General features: G+C 48.6%; 10 protein-coding genes across 10 annotated transcripts; 5 read left to right on the top strand and 5 right to left on the bottom strand.

Annotated features, from left to right (window-relative positions):
- Positions 1-435: 435 nt before the first annotated feature.
- Positions 436-1,212, bottom strand: N7517_009936 (alpha/beta hydrolase; the record flags this gene model as incomplete). The annotated part of the gene is made up of 1 exon (XM_056727659.1): positions 436-1,212. One exon carries the CDS (start codon positions 1,210-1,212, stop codon positions 436-438), a length of 777 nt encoding a protein of 258 aa, XP_056576231.1.
- A 1,817-nt stretch (positions 1,213-3,029) lies between these two features.
- N7517_009935 (DUF3759 domain-containing protein) lies at positions 3,030-3,582 on the top strand (the record flags this gene model as incomplete). Its single annotated transcript, XM_056727658.1, has 3 exons — positions 3,030-3,045; positions 3,193-3,327; positions 3,404-3,582. The coding sequence occupies 3 exons, from the start codon at positions 3,030-3,032 to the stop codon at positions 3,580-3,582; spliced, it is 330 nt and encodes a 109-aa protein (XP_056576230.1).
- Positions 3,583-4,552: 970 nt separating this feature from the next.
- On the top strand, positions 4,553-7,851 carry N7517_009934 (SPX and EXS domain-containing protein; the record flags this gene model as incomplete). Its single annotated transcript, XM_056727657.1, is given in 6 exon segments — positions 4,553-4,566; positions 4,626-6,273; positions 6,327-6,470; positions 6,518-6,691; positions 6,746-7,540; positions 7,552-7,851. The coding sequence occupies 6 exon segments, from the start codon at positions 4,553-4,555 to the stop codon at positions 7,849-7,851; spliced, it is 3,075 nt and encodes a 1,024-aa protein (XP_056576229.1).
- An 87-nt stretch (positions 7,852-7,938) lies between these two features.
- On the bottom strand, positions 7,939-8,276 carry N7517_009933 (uncharacterized protein; the record flags this gene model as incomplete). Its single annotated transcript, XM_056727656.1, has 2 exons — positions 7,939-7,980; positions 8,022-8,276. The coding sequence occupies 2 exons, from the start codon at positions 8,274-8,276 to the stop codon at positions 7,939-7,941; spliced, it is 297 nt and encodes a 98-aa protein (XP_056576228.1).
- Positions 8,277-8,284: 8 nt separating this feature from the next.
- Positions 8,285-8,557, bottom strand: N7517_009932 (uncharacterized protein; the record flags this gene model as incomplete). Its single annotated transcript, XM_056727655.1, has 1 exon — positions 8,285-8,557. One exon carries the CDS (start codon positions 8,555-8,557, stop codon positions 8,285-8,287), a length of 273 nt encoding a protein of 90 aa, XP_056576227.1.
- Positions 8,558-10,398: 1,841 nt separating this feature from the next.
- N7517_009931 (uncharacterized protein) lies at positions 10,399-12,059 on the top strand (the record flags this gene model as incomplete). The annotated part of the gene is made up of 5 exons (XM_056727654.1): positions 10,399-10,530; positions 10,618-10,879; positions 10,933-11,124; positions 11,183-11,574; positions 11,637-12,059. The coding sequence occupies 5 exons, from the start codon at positions 10,399-10,401 to the stop codon at positions 12,057-12,059; spliced, it is 1,401 nt and encodes a 466-aa protein (XP_056576226.1).
- An 879-nt stretch (positions 12,060-12,938) lies between these two features.
- Positions 12,939-13,395, top strand: N7517_009930 (uncharacterized protein; the record flags this gene model as incomplete). Its single annotated transcript, XM_056727653.1, has 2 exons — positions 12,939-12,954; positions 13,058-13,395. The coding sequence occupies 2 exons, from the start codon at positions 12,939-12,941 to the stop codon at positions 13,393-13,395; spliced, it is 354 nt and encodes a 117-aa protein (XP_056576225.1).
- Positions 13,396-13,991: 596 nt separating this feature from the next.
- Positions 13,992-14,952, top strand: N7517_009929 (Bax inhibitor-1 family protein; the record flags this gene model as incomplete). The annotated part of the gene is made up of 3 exons (XM_056727652.1): positions 13,992-14,144; positions 14,208-14,278; positions 14,355-14,952. 3 exons carry the CDS (start codon positions 13,992-13,994, stop codon positions 14,950-14,952), a joined length of 822 nt encoding a protein of 273 aa, XP_056576224.1.
- Positions 14,953-15,590: 638 nt separating this feature from the next.
- Positions 15,591-17,311, bottom strand: N7517_009928 (uncharacterized protein; the record flags this gene model as incomplete). Its single annotated transcript, XM_056727651.1, has 5 exons — positions 15,591-16,376; positions 16,427-16,655; positions 16,715-17,069; positions 17,131-17,210; positions 17,259-17,311. The coding sequence occupies 5 exons, from the start codon at positions 17,309-17,311 to the stop codon at positions 15,591-15,593; spliced, it is 1,503 nt and encodes a 500-aa protein (XP_056576223.1).
- Positions 17,312-17,647: 336 nt separating this feature from the next.
- N7517_009927 (uncharacterized protein) lies at positions 17,648-18,713 on the bottom strand (the record flags this gene model as incomplete). The annotated part of the gene is made up of 3 exons (XM_056727650.1): positions 17,648-18,307; positions 18,368-18,609; positions 18,662-18,713. The coding sequence occupies 3 exons, from the start codon at positions 18,711-18,713 to the stop codon at positions 17,648-17,650; spliced, it is 954 nt and encodes a 317-aa protein (XP_056576222.1).
- Between the last annotated feature and the right edge of the window lie 810 nt (positions 18,714-19,523).

Raw genomic sequence — 19,523 nt, 5'->3', positions numbered from 1 at the left:
TGACCTCGTACCTTTTTCAAGTAATTTTGGTGTGTATGCAGAACTTCCGCGGATAATTTCTTGCGAGATGTGGTCTCGTAGCTTGGCAACCTATACCAATGAGTATTAAGATCAGATGACTTGGATGTGATCGAAATTGACGAATGCGAGAACCCGACCAATTGTGCGTGGTCGATAGGCGCCATAGCCCCTCTTTGACTGCTCGAATATGCCACTACAAAACATATCACATCTGTAGAATATTGACAGATCTCACTAAAAATTGATATGTTCACCACAATCGAGGTCATTGACGACTCATTTTCCAGGTGCCAGGAACACGCCAATTGCGTCCTCTAGCTCCCCTACACCTCTCATCTCCAACACCCAGATATTCAATCCAGAAAAACCAAATCATTAACTAAGATCCAATTTTATACATGTAATGTCGTATGTTCAACTAATCTCCACGCTCCCCTCAGGCACACCCTGCCTACTCCTCAACCTGCGCGCAAAGAACTGCATAACAGGCATCATCTCCTCACGACTCGACGGCATCCCATCCCCCTTCCTAGCATACCGGCTCACCTCAACGAACTCAAAAACCTGCTTCGTCCTACGCACCGCCTCATCCGAAACAGCCACCGAATCCCTCCCAGCAACCAGCAAAACCGGCGACCGATTCTTATCACCAACCCTGGATCCAGATAACGGATACGGCGCCCCGATAGAAATAACTCCAGAAAGAGCACCGACCTCACCACTGCCAACATTACCATTACCCTTCAACCCGAGCTCCCGCGCAATAGCAAGCGCAGCCATCCCGCCCTGCCCGAAACCTAGCACCATAATCTCGCGCAGCGCATACCCGCACTTCTGCACGAGCGTCCCGCGCACGACGTCCGATACGAGCTTTTTGGTGCTGCGCGTGAGACCGGCGTCCATGTCTAGTGCGCCTGTCGCGGAGTCGAAGGAGACATCGTCGCCCCAGTGGTAGCCGCCCAGGTCGAAGGGGAGGGGAGCTGTGCCTTGGACTGTGACGATTGTTGTTTCGGGGAGGCGAACGGCTTCGGCGAATTTTGTGAATGATGCGGCTGTGTCGCCGAGGCCGTGGAGGAGGAGGAGGATGTTTGGGGCTGGGGTGGTGGATTGGGAGGGGGAGGGCGGTGCGGGTGTGACGGTGACGGTGAGTTCAGATGGGAAGTCGGCTGGGGTGGGGTTTTTGGTAGGCATTTTGGGTTGAGTTGGGTTGAGACAAGCTGAGCTGAGTTGGAGCTTGCGGAGCTTGAGCTCGGAGAATCGTGCGGGGTGTGGCTGAAGTCCGTGGTAAGTGTGGCTTAGACTTCAGCTTGCAGCCTCGGAAGGTTGTTAGTAAGGACAGGGCAAGGAGTACGGAGTACTCCGTACAAGGTATAATGCCGATGTATACTCCGTACTAATATTACTCCGTATATTGCTCACGGATGTACGGAGTACTCCGTAAAAGTCTCACATTAATTAGGATCAATTTCAAGGTGGTGTATTGTGATTGTATTGTGGCTGCCTGGGGTTGATTCGAGATATTGAGATGTTCAATCATGCTAAGGAGAAACAACCCTCTGCCATTGCTTTCAAGCTGTGCTCTACTAAAGAGTATAGTATAGTATAATTGATCTAACATATGTGGCGTTTCATATAAGGAACCTGACCATACACGCTCATAATGAACATTGTTTTCTTTTTTCCTTTCAAAATTTTAAACTACGATATATACATATCCCAGACCTAGACATGTGCTGACGTGATAATTATGTATCTAGGCCCATGTGCAATAATCAAAGAGTGCTATTTTAGTCCAAGTGTGGCTTGATATCCGACATGTTCCAGTACGTAATTGGTTTGAGGCGAGCCCCGTATTGTATCAGAAGACACGTTTGAGTTCGATTTTATCAATACGGAGCACATCTTGAAATATCCTCTACAAAGTCACTGCTGAGGAGGTAATTGCACGCGAGGACATTCCACGTTCACCGCCACTTTCTCGTGGCTAGTGTTGCCGGGACTCATAAGGCGACAACAAGCCTTGGGGAGAAGCTTGGCTCGGCTAAACCGGGCTCTTGGTGTCTTGGCTTTCGATAAATCAGTTTCTAACTTTCCAACTGTGTAATGAGTACCGTATAATGAGCCTACAATGGAGCTAGTATTGTCTGTGTCCTCTCCTTATTCGTTTATTTATAGTGGGGTAGGGCTGAGACGACCCATTCAGGTGCATCAGATCGGCGCATTATTGGATATCGGGACAATTCGTAACGCCGAGAGGGTACAACATACTGTATGCTCAACGTGTTAGAAAGCACCCACGCAAAGCAGGATTGGATTGGTAGTACAGTATACATCGTACACAATGTAACAAGGTGTTAGTTATGCGTTGTTGAGTTGGACGGTTGGATATGTATGTAGAATGTTCCTCAGGCAACCCCTGGACCAAACATCAGTACTGGAGACCAAAAGGTCATTCAGCTGGGACCCGTTAAAAGCTAAAACAACTCCTGGCGGGGATCATGATAGAAAGTCCTCCGAGTCCATCACCGGCCAATGAAGTCGTAGACTAGCGACGCGGTGGTGCCGATAATCTCACCGCAGCTCCCAATGAAGTTGCCTCCTGGTCGCCCGAGATATCCGACAACAATCACAATGTACGGAGTAAGCGCCTAGCTACTTCACCAGCCACCGGCCAATACCCTTCAACTCATGTCTGATTCGTGCGCTGGATGGGGGTATTCGCTCCATCCTCTGACATATCTACATCTACAACGTACAAGCGCTGTAGGACCGGTCAGCCACTATTCTCGCAGGATGGTGGGGCCACTCGAGCTGAGACAGAGGGGAGAAAGCCACTCCAAATCTTAGTACAACGTGGACTACGTAGCCCTTCTGGAGTATTCCGTAGTCTGGCTCCTCTTGCGTATAAGATCCCCTCATCCCCCTCGCTACTACGTTACACACCTCGTTTCTTCCATACTATACAACCCTACTCTCACTTTCCTCCTTTTTATCTATACATATTCACAATGGCTTGGGGCTGGGGTAAGTCCAGATTTCCTGCGGAGTAGAGACGCACCTGAACCCTTACTGCTTGCATGCACTCGGGCCCGACCCGACCTGCATAGCCGGCGATATCCCAACACCACTCTATTGGCCATGAAAGCGAGAGCCATGCTGACGCCAAGATAGAAGAATCCGAGAGGGCGCACCAGGAGGTGTACAACGGTGAACAACATCACGAGGGCAAGTTCTCTCACGAGTTCGCCGCTGGCGCTGCTTCTTTTGCCGCCATGAAGGCCTACGAGGATCACGAGCGCAAGGAGGGTACGTGAAACACCACATCACATTCCCAATTTGAGATATCCATGAGCAATTTTCTGACTTGGATTTGAACAAACAGGCAAGCCGGTCAGCCATGCCTTCGCCAAGGAGCTCATCGCCGGAATCGTCGGCGGCGAGGTCGACAAGCTCGCCGAGACCAAGGGCATGGACTGGGTTGACCGCGAGAAGGCCCACCGCCACGCCAAGCAGAACGCCGAGCACATGTACGAGGAGCGTTATGAGCGTGGCAACTACTAAGTCACTCGTCTCGGCGATGGATGAATAATGAAACCTGTTTTATGAACACCCTGTGATCGTATGTAGTAAGAGAGAGAATCAGAGATGTGATGTATCGAACAATTTGATCACCTTAACCTCGTACCTGGAAAGAGCGGTGAAGTAAGGCATCGAATAACATCCAAGTTAGATATCGATATCGAACATCGTATATATGTACGGAGAACCGAGTACGGAGTACGATGCACGAACTTGCAGCGCATAGTTCCGACAAGACGTACGTAGCCCTATACGTACGTATACCTACATCGAAGGCACTCAATATGCACCAGAAAATATGCGCCAAGCTTTAACAGGGATGCCGGGGCTTTTTTTAGGCCAGTAATCACCATGAGAACCCACCGGCCGCATTCCGGCCACATTCCAATGCTGTCGTAGCTTAGATAGGAGACCAGTCGTTGGATCAATCGCCGATGTATTGCGTCGTGGATGTTTGCTTTTCGTAATATATAGAAATTGTTTGCGGGACCACTGCAGGGCTGAATATTGGATCAGCCCTGGAGTATGGAAGTGAGGATATTCCCAGTTCATAGATTCCCCTAACTTTAGTAGGAATCTGGCCTTGTGGGGTCAGATCCAATCATAGCCAATCAAAGTACAAGGATGACCGATAGTGGGTTGTTAGCCTGACAATCCAGGCGTCCAAAGCTGATGAGCTCATACACGTGCTAAAAGTATAGGGTCAGCTAAAGAGTTTTGCGGCGTTGCAGTCTCTCTGGGAGATTCTCGAGTTTTATATATCGTCGCGGAATTTCTATTTATTTTTTTCTTCGAGATTCTTCTTTACACTGTTCGTCCTTCCCTATATCTCCTCAGGGCTTTGAGCTTGGATTTATTTTCGCTCAAGCTTTTCGACCCCTCACACTTGTGTATCGAAACCGGCACAATCAAGTCTAAAACTGTATGAAATGACGGTGGTTCGTTGTTCAGGATGAAATTTGCCAAGTTTGTACCCCCGTGACAGTGGCAGTGTGCGACATTCCAGTGGCTGACTCAATCCCCAGAGAGCTAGAACAGGAACTTGTTCCTGAATGGCGGGCAAAGTATCTCGACTACAAGGTAGGTCATTGTCGCCACTTTTATTGTGTCGCAGTTGCGCTTACCTGGATGTATTTAGACCGGAAAAAAAAAGTCAAGGCCATCACTCGGGCCCTCCAGAAGTCCCACCGCAGTCCTCATGTCTCGTCCAATCGATATCCCACTCCCACCCCGCAAGGTCGCGGCGCATCACACTCTGCTCTCACGCCTTCCAATACCGATAAACAGCTCGATGCGACAGCGGATGGTTTCCCATCGACTCCACAGCGAAATGGCGCCAACTCGCCATCAATGACTCGCTCCACGCCGGTGCCCAGAACCGAGCGACAACCACTTCGCACGCCAGGATCGCGGTTCTCTGAAAATATCGGTAGTTATGGAAGCATACTCGCAACGCCGCCACCACACCACCATACCGCAGGTTCGGACGTAGCTTCTTTTGAACTTCCGGACCCGGCGCTTGACCCAGATGAGGAGTATCTGCCACACGAGGATATTGGAGAGCGACCCAGACACCTACGGACACCTTCGCCGGTCATGGAGCGCCGTGGTATAGCAAACGGCTCACCCTCTCATCCCATTTCAGAGCCCTTGCCGGCCCAGAGACCCCAATTAGACCAACGGGCGAGCTATCAAAGTCAGATGGGTGACGCCTTGACAAAGGTGACGTCGGGCAACCGGACATCACAGCTTCTGCGGCGTGTGTTTACAGCGGAGGGAGAGCCAAGCGGGAGACGACCACAGTTTGATTCTGGCGCTGGCGCCGAGTTTGATAAACGCCAAGACGAGTTTTTCGAATTCTTGGATAGCGAGTTGAACAAGATCGATTCGTTCTATGTGATGAAAGAGCAAGAAGCCACCGAGAAACTGCGGGTACTTCGCCAGCAATTACATATTATGCGAGACCAGCGCATCCAGGAGGTCCTGGCTGCTAAGAGAGCCATCAAAACTGGTAACCCCGAGACACAGCAACGGCCAAATGGATTCGCAAAAATAAACGGTGCCCGGATCAAGGATACATTTGTGGGAAAGAATCGTTTCGGCAAGAACACGGAAGCACTGGCGCAGATGGCAACTCCTGGCATGCACCCCCAAGATCGGGAATTTATCGCCAACCGGAGAGACTTTATGCGGCGGCAAGACCCACAAAGTAATGAAGTGCCTTACCGCTCTGCTAAGCGCAAGCTCAAGCATGCATTGCAGGAGTTCTACCGCGGAGTGGAGCTCCTCAAGGGATATGCTTATTTGAATCGAACGGCTTTCCGGAAGATTAACAAGAAATATGATAAAGCGGTCAATGCCCGTCCGCCGCTCCGTTATATGTCCGAAAAGGTCAACAAAGCGGCGTTCGTTCAGAGTGAAGTGATTGAGAGCTTGATGGTGGCGGTCGAAGACTTATATTCCCGTTACTTTGAGCGCGGTAATCGCAAAATCGCCATCTCCAAACTCCGTCACACAATCAACAAGTCTGATGATTACTCGCCGAATACTTTCCGCTCTGGTCTTTTGTTGATGGGTGGGACTCTGTTTTCCATCAAGGCCTTGGTTGATGCTTCGGGAACCCTTCGTTCGGGTGAGGACACTGAACAAATTCGGACCAGTTATCTACTCCAGGTAGGTTTTTTGCTCCCTCATCTGTCGTGTAACTTCATTGACCAATCGAGCAGATATATGGTGGGTATTTCCTCATCGTCTTCCACGTCTTGCTCTTCTGCTTAGATTGTATGATTTGGACAAAGTCGAAGATCAATCATGCTTTTGTTTTCGAATACGATACCAGACACACCCTAGAGTGGCGTCAGTTGCTGGAGGTATGTCCTATTTCGCGAGCTTTGATGATTCATCCTGACAAGTACAGATCCCTGCTTTCTTCTTGTTCTTGATGGGCCTATTCATGTGGCTCAACTTCTCATGGTACAACCACATGTATATTTACTGGCCTGTCGTCCTTATTGGCTTGACGATCATAATTATTTTCTTGCCAGCCCGTGTTCTCTACCACAGGAGCCGCAAGTGGTTTGCCTTTTCCAATGTGAGTTGATATAGCATCACGTTGATGTCAATCTAGCATATCTGATCGATCTAGTGGCGTCTTTTGCTTGCTGGAATCTACCCAGTCGAGTTTCGTGATTTCTTCCTTGGCGACATGTACTGTTCTCAGACATATGCCATGGGAAACATCGAGCTCTTCTTCTGTCTATACGCCTCGTACTGGGGCTACCCTCCCAAGTGCAACTCCTCCCACTCTCGACTCTTGGGCTTCTTCCAATGCCTTCCCTCCGTCTGGCGCGCTTTCCAATGTATTCGCCGATACCTGGACACAAAGAACGCATTCCCCCATCTCCTGAATTTGGGTAAGTACATATTTGGCGTCCTCTTCTATGCTACTCTCAGCATGTACCGCATCAACCTCCACACGCGCTTCCAAGCCGCGTTCATCACCTTCGCCCTCCTCAACGCCGTCTACACCTCAGTATGGGACTTAATCATGGACTGGAGTTTGGGTAACCCATACGCAAAGAACCCAATGCTTCGGGAAGTCCTCGCCTTCCGCCGCGTGTGGGTATACTACGCCGCAATGCTACTTGACGTGGTTGTCCGCTTCAACTGGATCTTCTACGCAATATTTATAACAAACATCCAGCAGTCCGCCCTACTTAGCTTCATGGTCTCCTTTTCAGAAGTCTGCCGTCGCGGTGTCTGGTCCATCTTCCGCGTCGAAAACGAGCACTGCACAAACGTCCTCCTCTTCCGTGCTTCCCGCGATGTCCCTCTCCCCTACGACATCCCCTCCCCAGCCGCTCCCCCCTCGACGGCTCAGCGGAAGACGTCCAACTCCAAGAACAGCAGCAGCATATCTCAACACCCTTCATGTCTCCCGGTGATGTCGAGCACGGCACCCCATCCATGTCCAGTATGCGCGCCCGCCACCGCCGCCCATCGGTTACTATCAGCCGGGTCGGCACGATTGTGGCCTCAGCCCACGCCCAAGATTTCGAGCGAAGACGTCTACCAAATTTCCTGTCCAGCGCGAGTGTGGGACGGGATATGGCGCTCCGTGGAGACGATAGCACGGACGAAGACGACGAGGCGGATCTGAGCACAGATGAGGATTCGAAGTCGGTGGCTGAGGGTCAACGATCCAGACCGGTTTCAGAGCGCAGGGACACGATGGGGAGGATTGTTGAGTAGGTTTCAGAGGGCTTTGCTAATTGCCATTGCCAATGACGGGGGGATATTGTTAATCTGCCCCGGTGCATCGCTTTTGACTTTGTGAAACTATAGATATCTTTCGTATCTTGCATATACTTTCTTATCGTGCTATAAATATTAATGTTTCGGGTCAGCTTTCATAGACATACCCCAACGGATACCTGGCCCGAGTCTGGTAGTTGTTTCCTCGGAAGCGTATCCGCCTGGTACGTGCTCCTTCCTCTTCTATGAGCGGTGAGACCTGCCTCATCGGGTGTGAAGATAGCAACCTTGGAAGGTGCTCGGCCATTGCGGAGAAATTGTGAGGGGAAATTGCGTGAGGGGAACTGTCGAGTGTTTTTGGCCGAGAGCTCTGAGGCTCTGTTTGGTGGCCTGAGGCCACCAATTACAAGACCACCTGACATGTAGCTAGTTAGATCTCTCCTCTGCTCTCCTCTCCTCTCTCTCTTTTCTCTCTTCTCTCTTCTCTCTTCTCTTCTGTTCGTTCCGCTATATCTTGAATGATCGCAACAGTCTTCCTCTCCGTAGAGACCCTTGATTGTGTAACACTCCCCAGGAGTTCCCATCTAGGAAGTTGTCTCCGCACTAGATCCAGCGCGGTGAACCTAAACCCAAATGTCTCGCATCGGCCAGCCTCGGCTGTATCTAGGTCCTGCGTGGCGAGCTTGTCTTCATGGGCGAACATTGAGACTGGCCTAGCGGTGTATATCTGCGGGTCTGTGTGTTATGTGTTATGTGCTATTGTAATACCCCTTGCCTGCAAGACTCATGCAGCGCTACTAAAAGTGCCACCTCGATGCCCTCGATGCCGTCTCGATGGGAGAGTAGAGTATCGAAGCGATGGTCGTGATTGGTATGCGATGAAAGCACACCGATTTGACATCGGGATATATGAGGAGAAGCGGAAAATAATCATGCGAAAGTGGGAGAGTGAAGAAGCAAGGTCAATCTAGCGGGGCTGGTATTTTGCCATTGGTTTAATTCTCCAGCCTTGACTAGCCTCAATATATTTTTGTAATTGATAATATCCTATCAATAATGCTAGGACCTACCTATAGCGGTTACTCTCATTTTGCTGTCTTGGCGTACACCCCTGTTAGAACACCCATGTTAGGGCTTGCCCGGCAGGATTGTTTCTAGAAGGCAACATGCATGAATGCATGTTCTCACGGACTCTTCTAGAACATTTCCGAGAGGAAAATCGCGCATGAACCGACAAGGTTCGAGACTATCGTGAACGGTAAGAGATACAGATAGGATGCGATTGACAGTACATGATAATAGAAGTGGATCATACCGAGTGAACTAGTCTTAGAATCCTATCTACTATGTACAAAGTACCGTTGCTCAACGTTTCAGCTTCCACTCCATATGCTGATTCAAGCAAAAGAACGAAGCTGTAGAGTGGATAGGGCTCGTATTACAAATTTAGTCTACGGAGTCTCCGTACATAGGATAGTCTTCTAACAGGGCGTAGAGAAGTCGGTCTGATCCTGTTCATATATATTGTATGTTGTACATGGCAGGCTCGCAGTTGGCAGATTCCTATTTCGGTGTTCCGGCGACGATCACTTACCCAACCAAAGGGGCCATTGTGAATTCCACCAATTCTATAGAAGTGATACCATGAGATAGTTATAAAATGATACAAAGTACGATATACACGTGAGCGGTGACCGGCTATGGTACCCGGTCTAAGCAAATGCCTCACGGCATAGGAACCGGTTGTGAGACGCTTGGCCAGAGGAAAAGCCACCTAAGCCACCTAAGCCCCCTATGCCCCCTGTTTTTTTTTTTCCCTTTTTTTTCTTTTTCTTTTTTTCCCCTTTAAACCCCTCATATGGTACGATACTGACGTCGATAATAGCCACTCGAATATTCAGCTTATCTGAAATTGAGTAATATTCTGGTTTATCAGTAAATGCAAGTTAGACTTTTGTATCAGATTGAGAGATAACACGTTCTGATAACATTGATAAAGATGTTGTCCACCTAAATGAATGTAAGAAAGAAGATGTATAAAATATTTTACCTTGTCCTTGACCGGAGGCGTCCGGAGGCGTCCGGGGGCGTTTTTGTAGGCGTAATGTAGTTTAGTTAAGGTTGCACAATTAGTACTTCTCCGCGTCTCCCCATGGGGTAATGAAAATTATGGAGCATCCCCGTCTACCATTCACAACTCCACACCACGTTACTCCGTACTTGTCGTCATACAGCGGGCCGGTCATACATATTAGGATATTTTACTGATTTAAATTATATTTCCCAGTTTCCCAGATCTGCACTTGGGTTCTGAAACTGGGTTAGCGTATGATTCCATTGTAAGATGAGCGAATATACGCAGTATCCACATTTGGGTCTCGTTAGACCCAGCATTTACTGCATTGACTCCAATTGACTAACCCTTATCTGTTCTCTGCCCCATCCATCAGGCAGCTGGTCTGAGGAGGGAGTTATAAGCGGCGCGACATCCACCTACTCCAAGACCCAGTTTTTGTATCCGCATTGCATTCTCCAGTCTCCAATATGATGGATATGAAAAAAGAAAAAGACCTCGAGGGTCTCACTCCATCTGAGAACAGTGATATCCACCATCCCGTTCAAAATCACGATGATGTCTTTGGAGAGATCACAGACTCCGGCCCCAACTACCGAAATGTATGTTTCTTTTCTTTCTTTCCCTTCTTTGCTTTTTTATTCTCCATAAAAAAATCTCCAATTAGGCCCAAACTAACACCTTTTTAGGTAGGATGGGCAGGAACAGTGATTCTCATGATGAAGAGTCAGATCGGTCTCGGTGTCCTTTCTATCCCAGCTGCTTTTGATACGTTAGGCCTCATCCCAGGCATTATCTGTCTACTTGTCGTTGCAATCATTACAACATGGTCCGACTATATTGTCGGCGTGTTCAAGCTCAATCATCGTTCAGTCTACGGTATCGACGATGCAGGTTTCTTAATGTTTGGTGCCATCGGTCGTGAAGTTTTCGGCTTTGCATTCTGTCTCTGTAAGTCTATACAATTATAACAATTATAGATCCGCTGCTAACATATCTTCTAGATTGGATTTTCGTCGCCGGATCAGGAATGCTCGGTCTTTCAATCGCCCTCAATTCAGTTTCAAGCCATGCCACTTGCACAGCAGTCTATGTTGCCGTTGCAGCCGTCGGAGGAGTCACCTTCGCCAGTATTCGCACTCTCGGAAAAATCAGTTGGCTCGCGTGGATTGGACTCATTTGCATTCTGATCGCAAGTAAGTTATCACTGACGTCACGGGATATAACTTAGCCCTAACCCGATTCGTACTATAGTCTTCATTGTCACCATCGCTGTTGGCGTTCAGGAACGCCCGGTCTTGGCCCCGCAAGATGGACCCTGGGTATCTGATTACAAAATCATTGGCAATCCCTCATTCAGTGAGGCCATCTCTGCCGTGGCCTCGATGGTCTTCGCCTACGCCGGTACACCCGCTTTCTTCTCTATCGTATCGGAGATGCGCGACCCCAAATACTATACTCGCTCGTTGATCATCTGCCAAAGCAGCGTGACTGCTGTCTACATCACCATCGGTGTTGTGGTCTACTACTTCTGTGGTTCTTATGTTGCCTCGCCTGCCCTTGGTTCCGCCGGTGCCACTATGAAGAAGATCAGTTATGGCTTTGCCATTCCAGGTCTTCTGGTTACTGTGATGTTGTTCGTTCACGTAAGCGCTTCCTCTCTCGGTCTCTTTTCTCTATATCGATCATGAAACTAACACAATCATAGCTACCGGCCAAATTCATCTTCGTCCGCGCCCTCAGAGGCTCCAAGCACCTCACTTCCAACAGTATAGTACACTGGGGATCCTGGATCGGCTGCACCGCAGGCGTCGGTCTAATTTCCTACATCATCGCAAGTGCCATTCCCGTCTTCGACAGTCTCGTCTCGCTTATTGGTGCTTTGCTTGGCACATTCATGTGTTTCCAGCCTATGGGCTGCATGTGGTTGTACGATAACTGGAGCAAGGGCAAGGTCGACCGATCACCAAGATGGATGGCCATGGTTTGCTGGAGTGTCTTCGTTGTCGTTATTGGTACTTTCATGATGATCGCTGGTACATATGGTTCTGTTGTCAGCATTATGGACAGCTACGCGCAAAACGGAGGTTCTGCTGCTTGGTCCTGCGCGGATAACTCAAATTCTTCATAGATCGGTGGGGTCTAGAGGTCAGTAGCAGTTTCTTCTGCTGCTATGTCTGAAACGGGTGCATTAGAAATACTTATATATATATAAAGTGTGTTAAGAAATGTCATATAATTCAATATCATATAATTCAATGTCATATGATTCAATGTCATATGATTCAATGTCATATGATTCAATTTCTTCTCTGTCTTAATTTTGGGATCTGTGCTCTGGACCTTTGCTTTGTACAGTTTGGACGTTTGCTTCCCGTCACAGGTTATACATGGGAAAGTCTGACTTTGTGTTCTATGGGTTTCCAGCAATTCTTTGCCTTCTAGCCACAACGCGGTAGAAAAAGAACAAAGAAAAATGACACCTAGATAGGCCTGATTGTATAATTTAGCTTGATAGGCTAATCGCTGATTTCGCAAACTTCTCTCCTCTCCATCACTTCACCTTCACTCCTTTATATATTTATATCCCCTCGCTCTTATGAGCACGCAATAATCTTAGATATAAACTATAACCCTTAAATATGGACGGAGAGACAATACCTGGATGGGACAAGCTCCCAAATCCGACCTTTGTGAATGACAGATGGAAATGCCCAGACCCAGGTTGTAACGAAACAAGTTTGACCCTCGTGGGAATAAAGTATCACTACTTGGCCATTCATATGGGGGCTCTTTGGCACTGTGAGTACGCTGACAAGTTCAATTGCGACAGAATGTTTCTAAACATCTGCTATGCCAGGAAACATATAGAAGAGCATATCCCACAGTTCAGGTGAATATGCCAACACGATAGGTGCCTTTCTGAGATGCACGAGAGAAAACGGACATAGGCTGGTGCTTTGTTACATTACAATTTGCATCTTCGACGAGATCACTTCCAAGACGGGCAATGCCAACCACTGGAGGTATGTAACGATGAAAGAATAAATGAGCATCATTTAATGGCAATGACAGGTCTTTTCACTCGCTGATGGCAATATTAAAACTGATGATAAACAACTGGCAAAGTCGACCTTCGTTACAAAGGGAGCTATGGCGGTGCTGCAGCTGCGGATTTTGTCCGCAGAATCCAAGATGCACTTCGGGACCTCAATCAAATAGCAGGCAGTCAACTGCCCCCTATCATGGAGCTTTCTCGGTTTAAGAGAGCCATCATTGACAACCCTCGCTGTGTTGCTTTCCTTCAAAATCTCAATTTCAAAGACTCCGATACGCACTTCATGCAGAAGATCTATGTGCATCAACAAGCTTGCAATTCACTGGAAATACCAACATCTACAACTTGCTCAGAGGTGCCTTCGTCAAACTACGCGAAATACCCTCACAAGGATACATCGGACCCCTAAACCGCCAACCGTATCGAAAGGGATTCTTCATAACAGGGGGCCAAGAACCCGGGCTTTCTGGTCCATTTAGCGTGTGCTGCTAGAGGAATGGTGGCTCTTTAGAGTAGTTTGTTAACTCATATCTCTAAAGGAGTTGTCTGCACTGATGTCTTCTCTTATCTCGCCACATTTTGTGGTTGTTTTCTGTACAAGCTCTTCATCAAAAAGATAGATGTACTATCGATCATCGGTATATATTCACAAGAATAGTCGGCCGATTATGCCGCCTTCTCAGGTATTGGTAGTCTTTTTTCGCAGTTTTCTCTAGTATCTTTTCAAATGTCGTCTCTTAGATGTTTCCTCTTTCTCATTTTTATAGCTCCAAGTATGAAAACGTACAGACAACTTGATGTGTAACTGGGGATCTACGAGACCCATCCACTCAAACCCCACAAAAGTGTATACGTAAGCAACACCTGGCCCCATATTTAGCTTATCACACGTGACCCGTCACATCACTCGGGGCTCCACCAGGCTTCACTCATCTCCCTCTTCGTCGATTCATTCCAACATTCAACATCACTGCTGAGAGACCAAACGTATCTCAATCTACCACTATGGCTGCAAATACCCGATACGAGCCCGCTCCTCAGCGGGACTCCTTAGACGACCCGTCCTACTCTCAGGCCCCTCCCTCCTACCAGGCTACAGCGCAGCCAGCGGAGCCAGCGCCTCGCAGCGAGGATGACAATCTGCCAGATGACTTCAAGGTATGTACTACGCCATTTGGAGTACTTGCGCCGAGCTAGAAAGATGAAAACTGACAAACATAGTTCGGAGGCACCGTTGCCGAAGGCACGATTGACATCCGAATGCAATTCGTTCGGAAAGTATACTCCATTCTGTAAGTCCAACACGATTCACAAAGCAGATGCAAGTGCATCGATTCTACGAACTCCATACTAATATAACTCATTTAGAACGGCTCAACTCCTCCTCACAACGATCCTCAGCTCGATCTCCTTCTTCAACGATTCCTACCGCACCTGGATCCAGTCCAACTTCTGGTTGATGATAATCTCCGTCTTCGGCGCTCTGGGCTTCATGCTCGCAACATTCTGGAAGCGCAAGTCCTACCCGGCAAACCTCCTCTTCCTATCAGGCTTCACCATCCTCGAAGCATACTCAATCAGTGTGGCGACATCGTTCTATGACGCGAGGGTAGTTGTGCAAGCGCTCGCACTGACGCTTGGAATCTTCGTCGCATTGACCCTCTTCGCATGCCAGACCAAGTACGATTTCACCGACTGGATGCCATACCTCTTCGGCGCATTGTGGTTCATGATTCTGTTCGGGTTCGTGGCTATGTTCATCCCGTTCAACAGCACCATCGAGATCATATACGGTGTGCTTGGCGCGCTCATCTTCTCGGGTTATATTCTCGTTGATACGCAATTGGTTATGCGACACTATCATGTTGAGGAGGAGATCGCTGCTTCGATCTCGCTTTATCTCGATGTGCTTAACTTGTTCATGTCCATTTTGCGGATTCTGAACGGTGCTAACAACAACAATTAATTGCGCGTTGAACTGGTTGAGGGCTGAGGGAGGATATGTGCAATTTTGCCTGAATCACCTGCTTTTAGCAAGTTATGGACCAGAGGGTAATTGTTGGACAAACGAGCTTGGGTTTTGGTGTTTCTCGGAAGTGGTTTCGGATGAGGGTTTTTTTGCTTTACATCTGGCCTTGCTTGAATCGCTTTCTACTGTACACTTTTCTTCATTCATATCTTGAACTTCTGCAAGTCCATTCATTATAAGTTTACCTTGAATCCTATCTGTCTTTTCTTTCCTTACCGAAACAAAACAAATAGCCATGGTATACCCGCATTAATTAGCAGTCAACCGATATGAAGATTAAGCAACTGAGTCAAATAGATACAATTCTCCAAACGCCTAGCATGAGCAACCCAAATCAAATGAAATTGAAACTTTGCGAAGAGCAATATCCAATAGGATAAAAAAACAACAGCGAACATCTAAAGTAACGCGCAAGGGGGAAGAATATGCAAAGGGAAATGAGCTTGATGAATAGGCAAGAAAATCCAAGGAATAAGGTTCCTTGGACGGTATATGGCAGGCCCAAAGATCATGACAAGATCAGGTCCAAGCCGACAAGAGGGGGAAAGAGAAATTTCATGCAGAGACCAAGGAGTCTATTCATGCGAGACTTTAAAGAAGGTGTTCGTAATCAGGCACACAATCATAACAAGGAAGCCGTAGAGAGCCAATGCTAGGCTGAGTCGGCGAAGCAGTACCTTGCGCAAGCGGCTGCCACGGGGCAAAAGGCCACTCTCGGTCAATGAGCGAGCGAGGGAACCCTCGCCGTCGTCACATTCGTCATCATCGGAGAGATCATCCTCCGCCTCATCGTCCTCTTTCATTAAGACTTGGTGGGTAGGTGAGTCAGGCGAGGAAATTTTGTAGTAGAACAGGCCTGGGAGAATGAAGCTGATGCTAGTGCTGCCAGTGCTTCCGACGTATGCCAGTACGGATTCGAGGGAAGACACGGTCATGGCGACTAGGTAGCTCAGGATCAAGATGGTGGTTGTGATAATGGAGAAGCGAAGATCGCTCATTGGCTCCGGGGTACGCTTCCCGCGTGGGCCTAGTAATGGGTACCGGTTTGGAGAATTCTCTGTGCCATGGGCTTGTTGTCTGGGGCGCCATTTTAGGACAGCATCGACTGAAGCTCGACATGGGTGGCATTGTAGTGGATAAGAGAAGACTACTAGCATGACGATTGCGGCGCGGCCGATCGTTGCATATACGCCGGGTGGGTACATGCCGATGATATTGCCGCCTACACTGTTGCCAAAGGATAAGTATCCGGTGATGGCAACAAGGATGTATGTTGCAGCTGCGCTACCGGCGCTCGCAAAAACAACGGCAGTCGTGCGGAAATGGCTGTTATTGCCGATTTCGTTGAGGATGGAGAACATCTGGAATGCGTGTTAGAAAAGAACTCAAGGGTCGCAACTTGGAAACGCACATTTTGATGGCAAGTAAATGCAAAGACAATAACTGGCAGACTACTGAGAGTCGGAACCGCGCCGGCCCAATGGCCCACGCGAATCGGGCCCCGATCTTCCATTGTGTCTCCCTGGACAAATTTATACACAACCAGGACAACCAAATAGGCCATGGACACCAAGGCCGCAATACTGGTATACTTCAACGAATCTAGACGGCGGAGGTAGGAAATAGGAATCACGATCAACCTAAAGTCAGATGGTCAGCACGTCACCCTCGATTCGGCACATTGCACAAGGCGACTCACATAAAAGCTGTAACCCAAAAGTGGCGGTCGACCAGGAAATCATATCCCGGTTCGCTGCCAACAAATCCCTGTACCACCCCCGGCATGAGATCTCCAATGATGATGAGATAGCTCACGCCGACTCCGAAACACTTGATCGCAATCGCAGCGTCAAAGACGACGGCCGCGTTGGGGTATGTCAATTGTGATAGCGCAAAGAACGAGGCGCTTCCACGATCCAGGTATTGCGCGCATAGTGATTGCAGGTAAAGGCCGAATCCTGCGGTGACTGCAGACCACAGAACCACGCAGACGCCGAGGACAATTCCCATACGGGAGATGGCTAGGGGCATCGCAAGCACACCAGCACCGATGACTAGAGTGAGAGATTTTATTAGAATCCGAAACACCCTCATTGTTTACTTCCTTGCACTCACTGGTATTGACCAGGTTGATCACACTGCTGGCCCAACTCGCCTCACCCACGACATCTCCAGGTCTTCCACGGGCTCCACGCCTGGAATCTTAATTAGCTACAGTCAACATCAAGAGATTGTGTTCCTACCTGCGCAGTGCATTCTGGGATCCAGATGGACCAACGAGCGCGGCCTCTTCCATTTTAATATCTGTTATCTGTTTGCGGAAATGCGGTTATCGGTCGTAGATAGGCGCGCAACACATAATTAACGGCCGCTACCAGCGGGGCCGAGATCAAACCAAAAGAGAGAGAAAGAGAGTAATTTAGTTTAACTGGAAAACGGAAAAAGGGTGGAATAAGGAGGGAAAGTATCGTGGCCAGTTGAAAGCCTTATCGGGGATGACACATGACCGGCTCTTCTCCGGGACCTGTTACCTAAAAAACACTTGGCCCAGCACAGGAGCATCTGGGCATCCCTACATATTACCTAACTATATCCTTGAAATATTTGAAACATTGGATTCCTATATCCATAATTATATCTTCGACAATCCCCAGCCTTTCTGCGACATGAGTTGATAACTCTCTTCCTCAACCGCATGATGATCCGACGCCGTGTTTCCAGGTCGATTACCAGGGCCAGGATCATTGAACTGTTCGACAGCTCGCACCGTCTTTGAAACTTCCAGAATCGTACCTCCCTCCACCTTAAACTGCGGCCCACGACCCGAGCGATCCCCGATAATCTCGCCCACTTGTTCTTGCTGCACAAGCGCCAACATCACCTCCGCCACTTCTTCAGGCGTCACCCACGAATCAGTACTATCATCAACCATCTTCATCTTCTCTGGATGATCAGTCCACAGCGGGGTCTTGATAACACCGGGAGCCACGGCTGTGACTCGGATGCCAAGCTTCTTGTCGAGGTCGGCGAGCGACCTCACAAAGCCGTTGACGGCGGCTTTCGTGGCGCAGTAAATTGGAGCTGCGAGATTCGCGTTCTGGCCCGCAATGCTGGAGATATGAACGATATGCTTCGGGCGACCGCTGGTACGGTTGTTAAGGAAATGGGCAATCGCCAGCTGCGTCGTGCGGATCGGATGGGTGATGTTGATATCGATCAAAGCGTATCGGCCGCCAGAGGCCAGGTCCTTGCTTTCAGCTGAGTGAGGCGGGCGCCAGAAGTTGCTCCAGTTCTATATTTATTACAGCCGTAGTTAGACTTGTAGTTTTATTGGTGTTGTGTTTTGCCTTACCGGCTCGTAGACTCCCGCGCCCGGGCAAACAATATCAATCTCGCCGAACTCCTTCTTCGCAACCTCGAACATCTGCTCGAGCTGGACCCAGTCAATCACATTAGTCTGTTGGAAGACCACTCGTGCGGGCCCGGTCTTGTGCTTATCGGCTAGCACTTGCGCCTCGGGACGCAAGGCTAGGTCTGCGATTAGGACATTGCAGCCGTTTTCCACTAGCAATTTGGCGAAACTGAGATTGATACCTGGCTACAGTGTAAGCTGGCTGTTTGATACTGCAGTATACAGGAGACATACCGGAGCCAGCTCCAGTGATAATGGCAGATCTTCCTTTCACCGAGAGAGACATGTTTAAAGTATTAACGATTGATGGGTTACAGATTCGACTATGAGGGGGATTATGCCTTCTTTTATGCAGAAATGGACCTCGTGGAACATGCTCGGGGTCCTTTGCAGCGCATTTCCGTATCCATTTTAAGATCTCGCGGGGTAGAAGAGCATTTACCCGTCGGGGCGAGAGGAAGGTGGACCGAGGCCGGCGTGATGGCCGAGAATCCTGTACAACGAAGTCCAATAGCAGTCAATTTCCCCATTTCCCTTGGGTATCAAATCATCTGACAGTATTTCCCCTCTTGTTGGCACTGGCTTGCTCTATTACAACTTTGGGAGGGTTTTGATGGTACTTAAGTGAATTGTTCGATGGAAAACTATGCTACATGCTGCAGTTGGATCAGCAAGTGGCTCCGAGGGGCATCAGGGTAGAGCTCGGTACGCTTGCCTTTGATTTTTGAAGTCAAAACTGGGGAAAATCAGGTGGGTTGCCCCATAATTGTTTGAGGTACGGAGTATACTTGTCAAGCATAGGAACGCTCTACGAGATATTTAGATCTTCAGTAAGTCTGTTCTGTTTAAGCCGCGAAACAGCAAGCACCTATAGTGCTTAATTGATCATGTCGTTCGAGTAACAGCGTAACCTTACACCAAGTGCCGCTGGTGTTGTGGTATGGCAGTGTTCCGAAGTATAGTACTTAGGCTTCGTCACAATGCAGATCTTCCATCCCGGAAGTCTTGAAAAAATGCCGGCTTGCCGTATTCCCGAATGATCTTCTCAAAAGGCTACACTTTGAATAAAACTCAGTCGAGACTATTGCTATCTTTA

Source organism: Penicillium concentricum (assembly GCF_028827145.1).
Source record: "Penicillium concentricum strain IBT 3081 chromosome Unknown utg000004l_segment0_segment0, whole genome shotgun sequence".
Lineage (NCBI taxonomy): Eukaryota > Fungi > Ascomycota > Eurotiomycetes > Eurotiales > Aspergillaceae > Penicillium > Penicillium concentricum.
The sequence above is the reverse complement of the archived record's forward strand: the minus strand, read 5'-3'. Positions and strand labels throughout refer to the sequence as shown.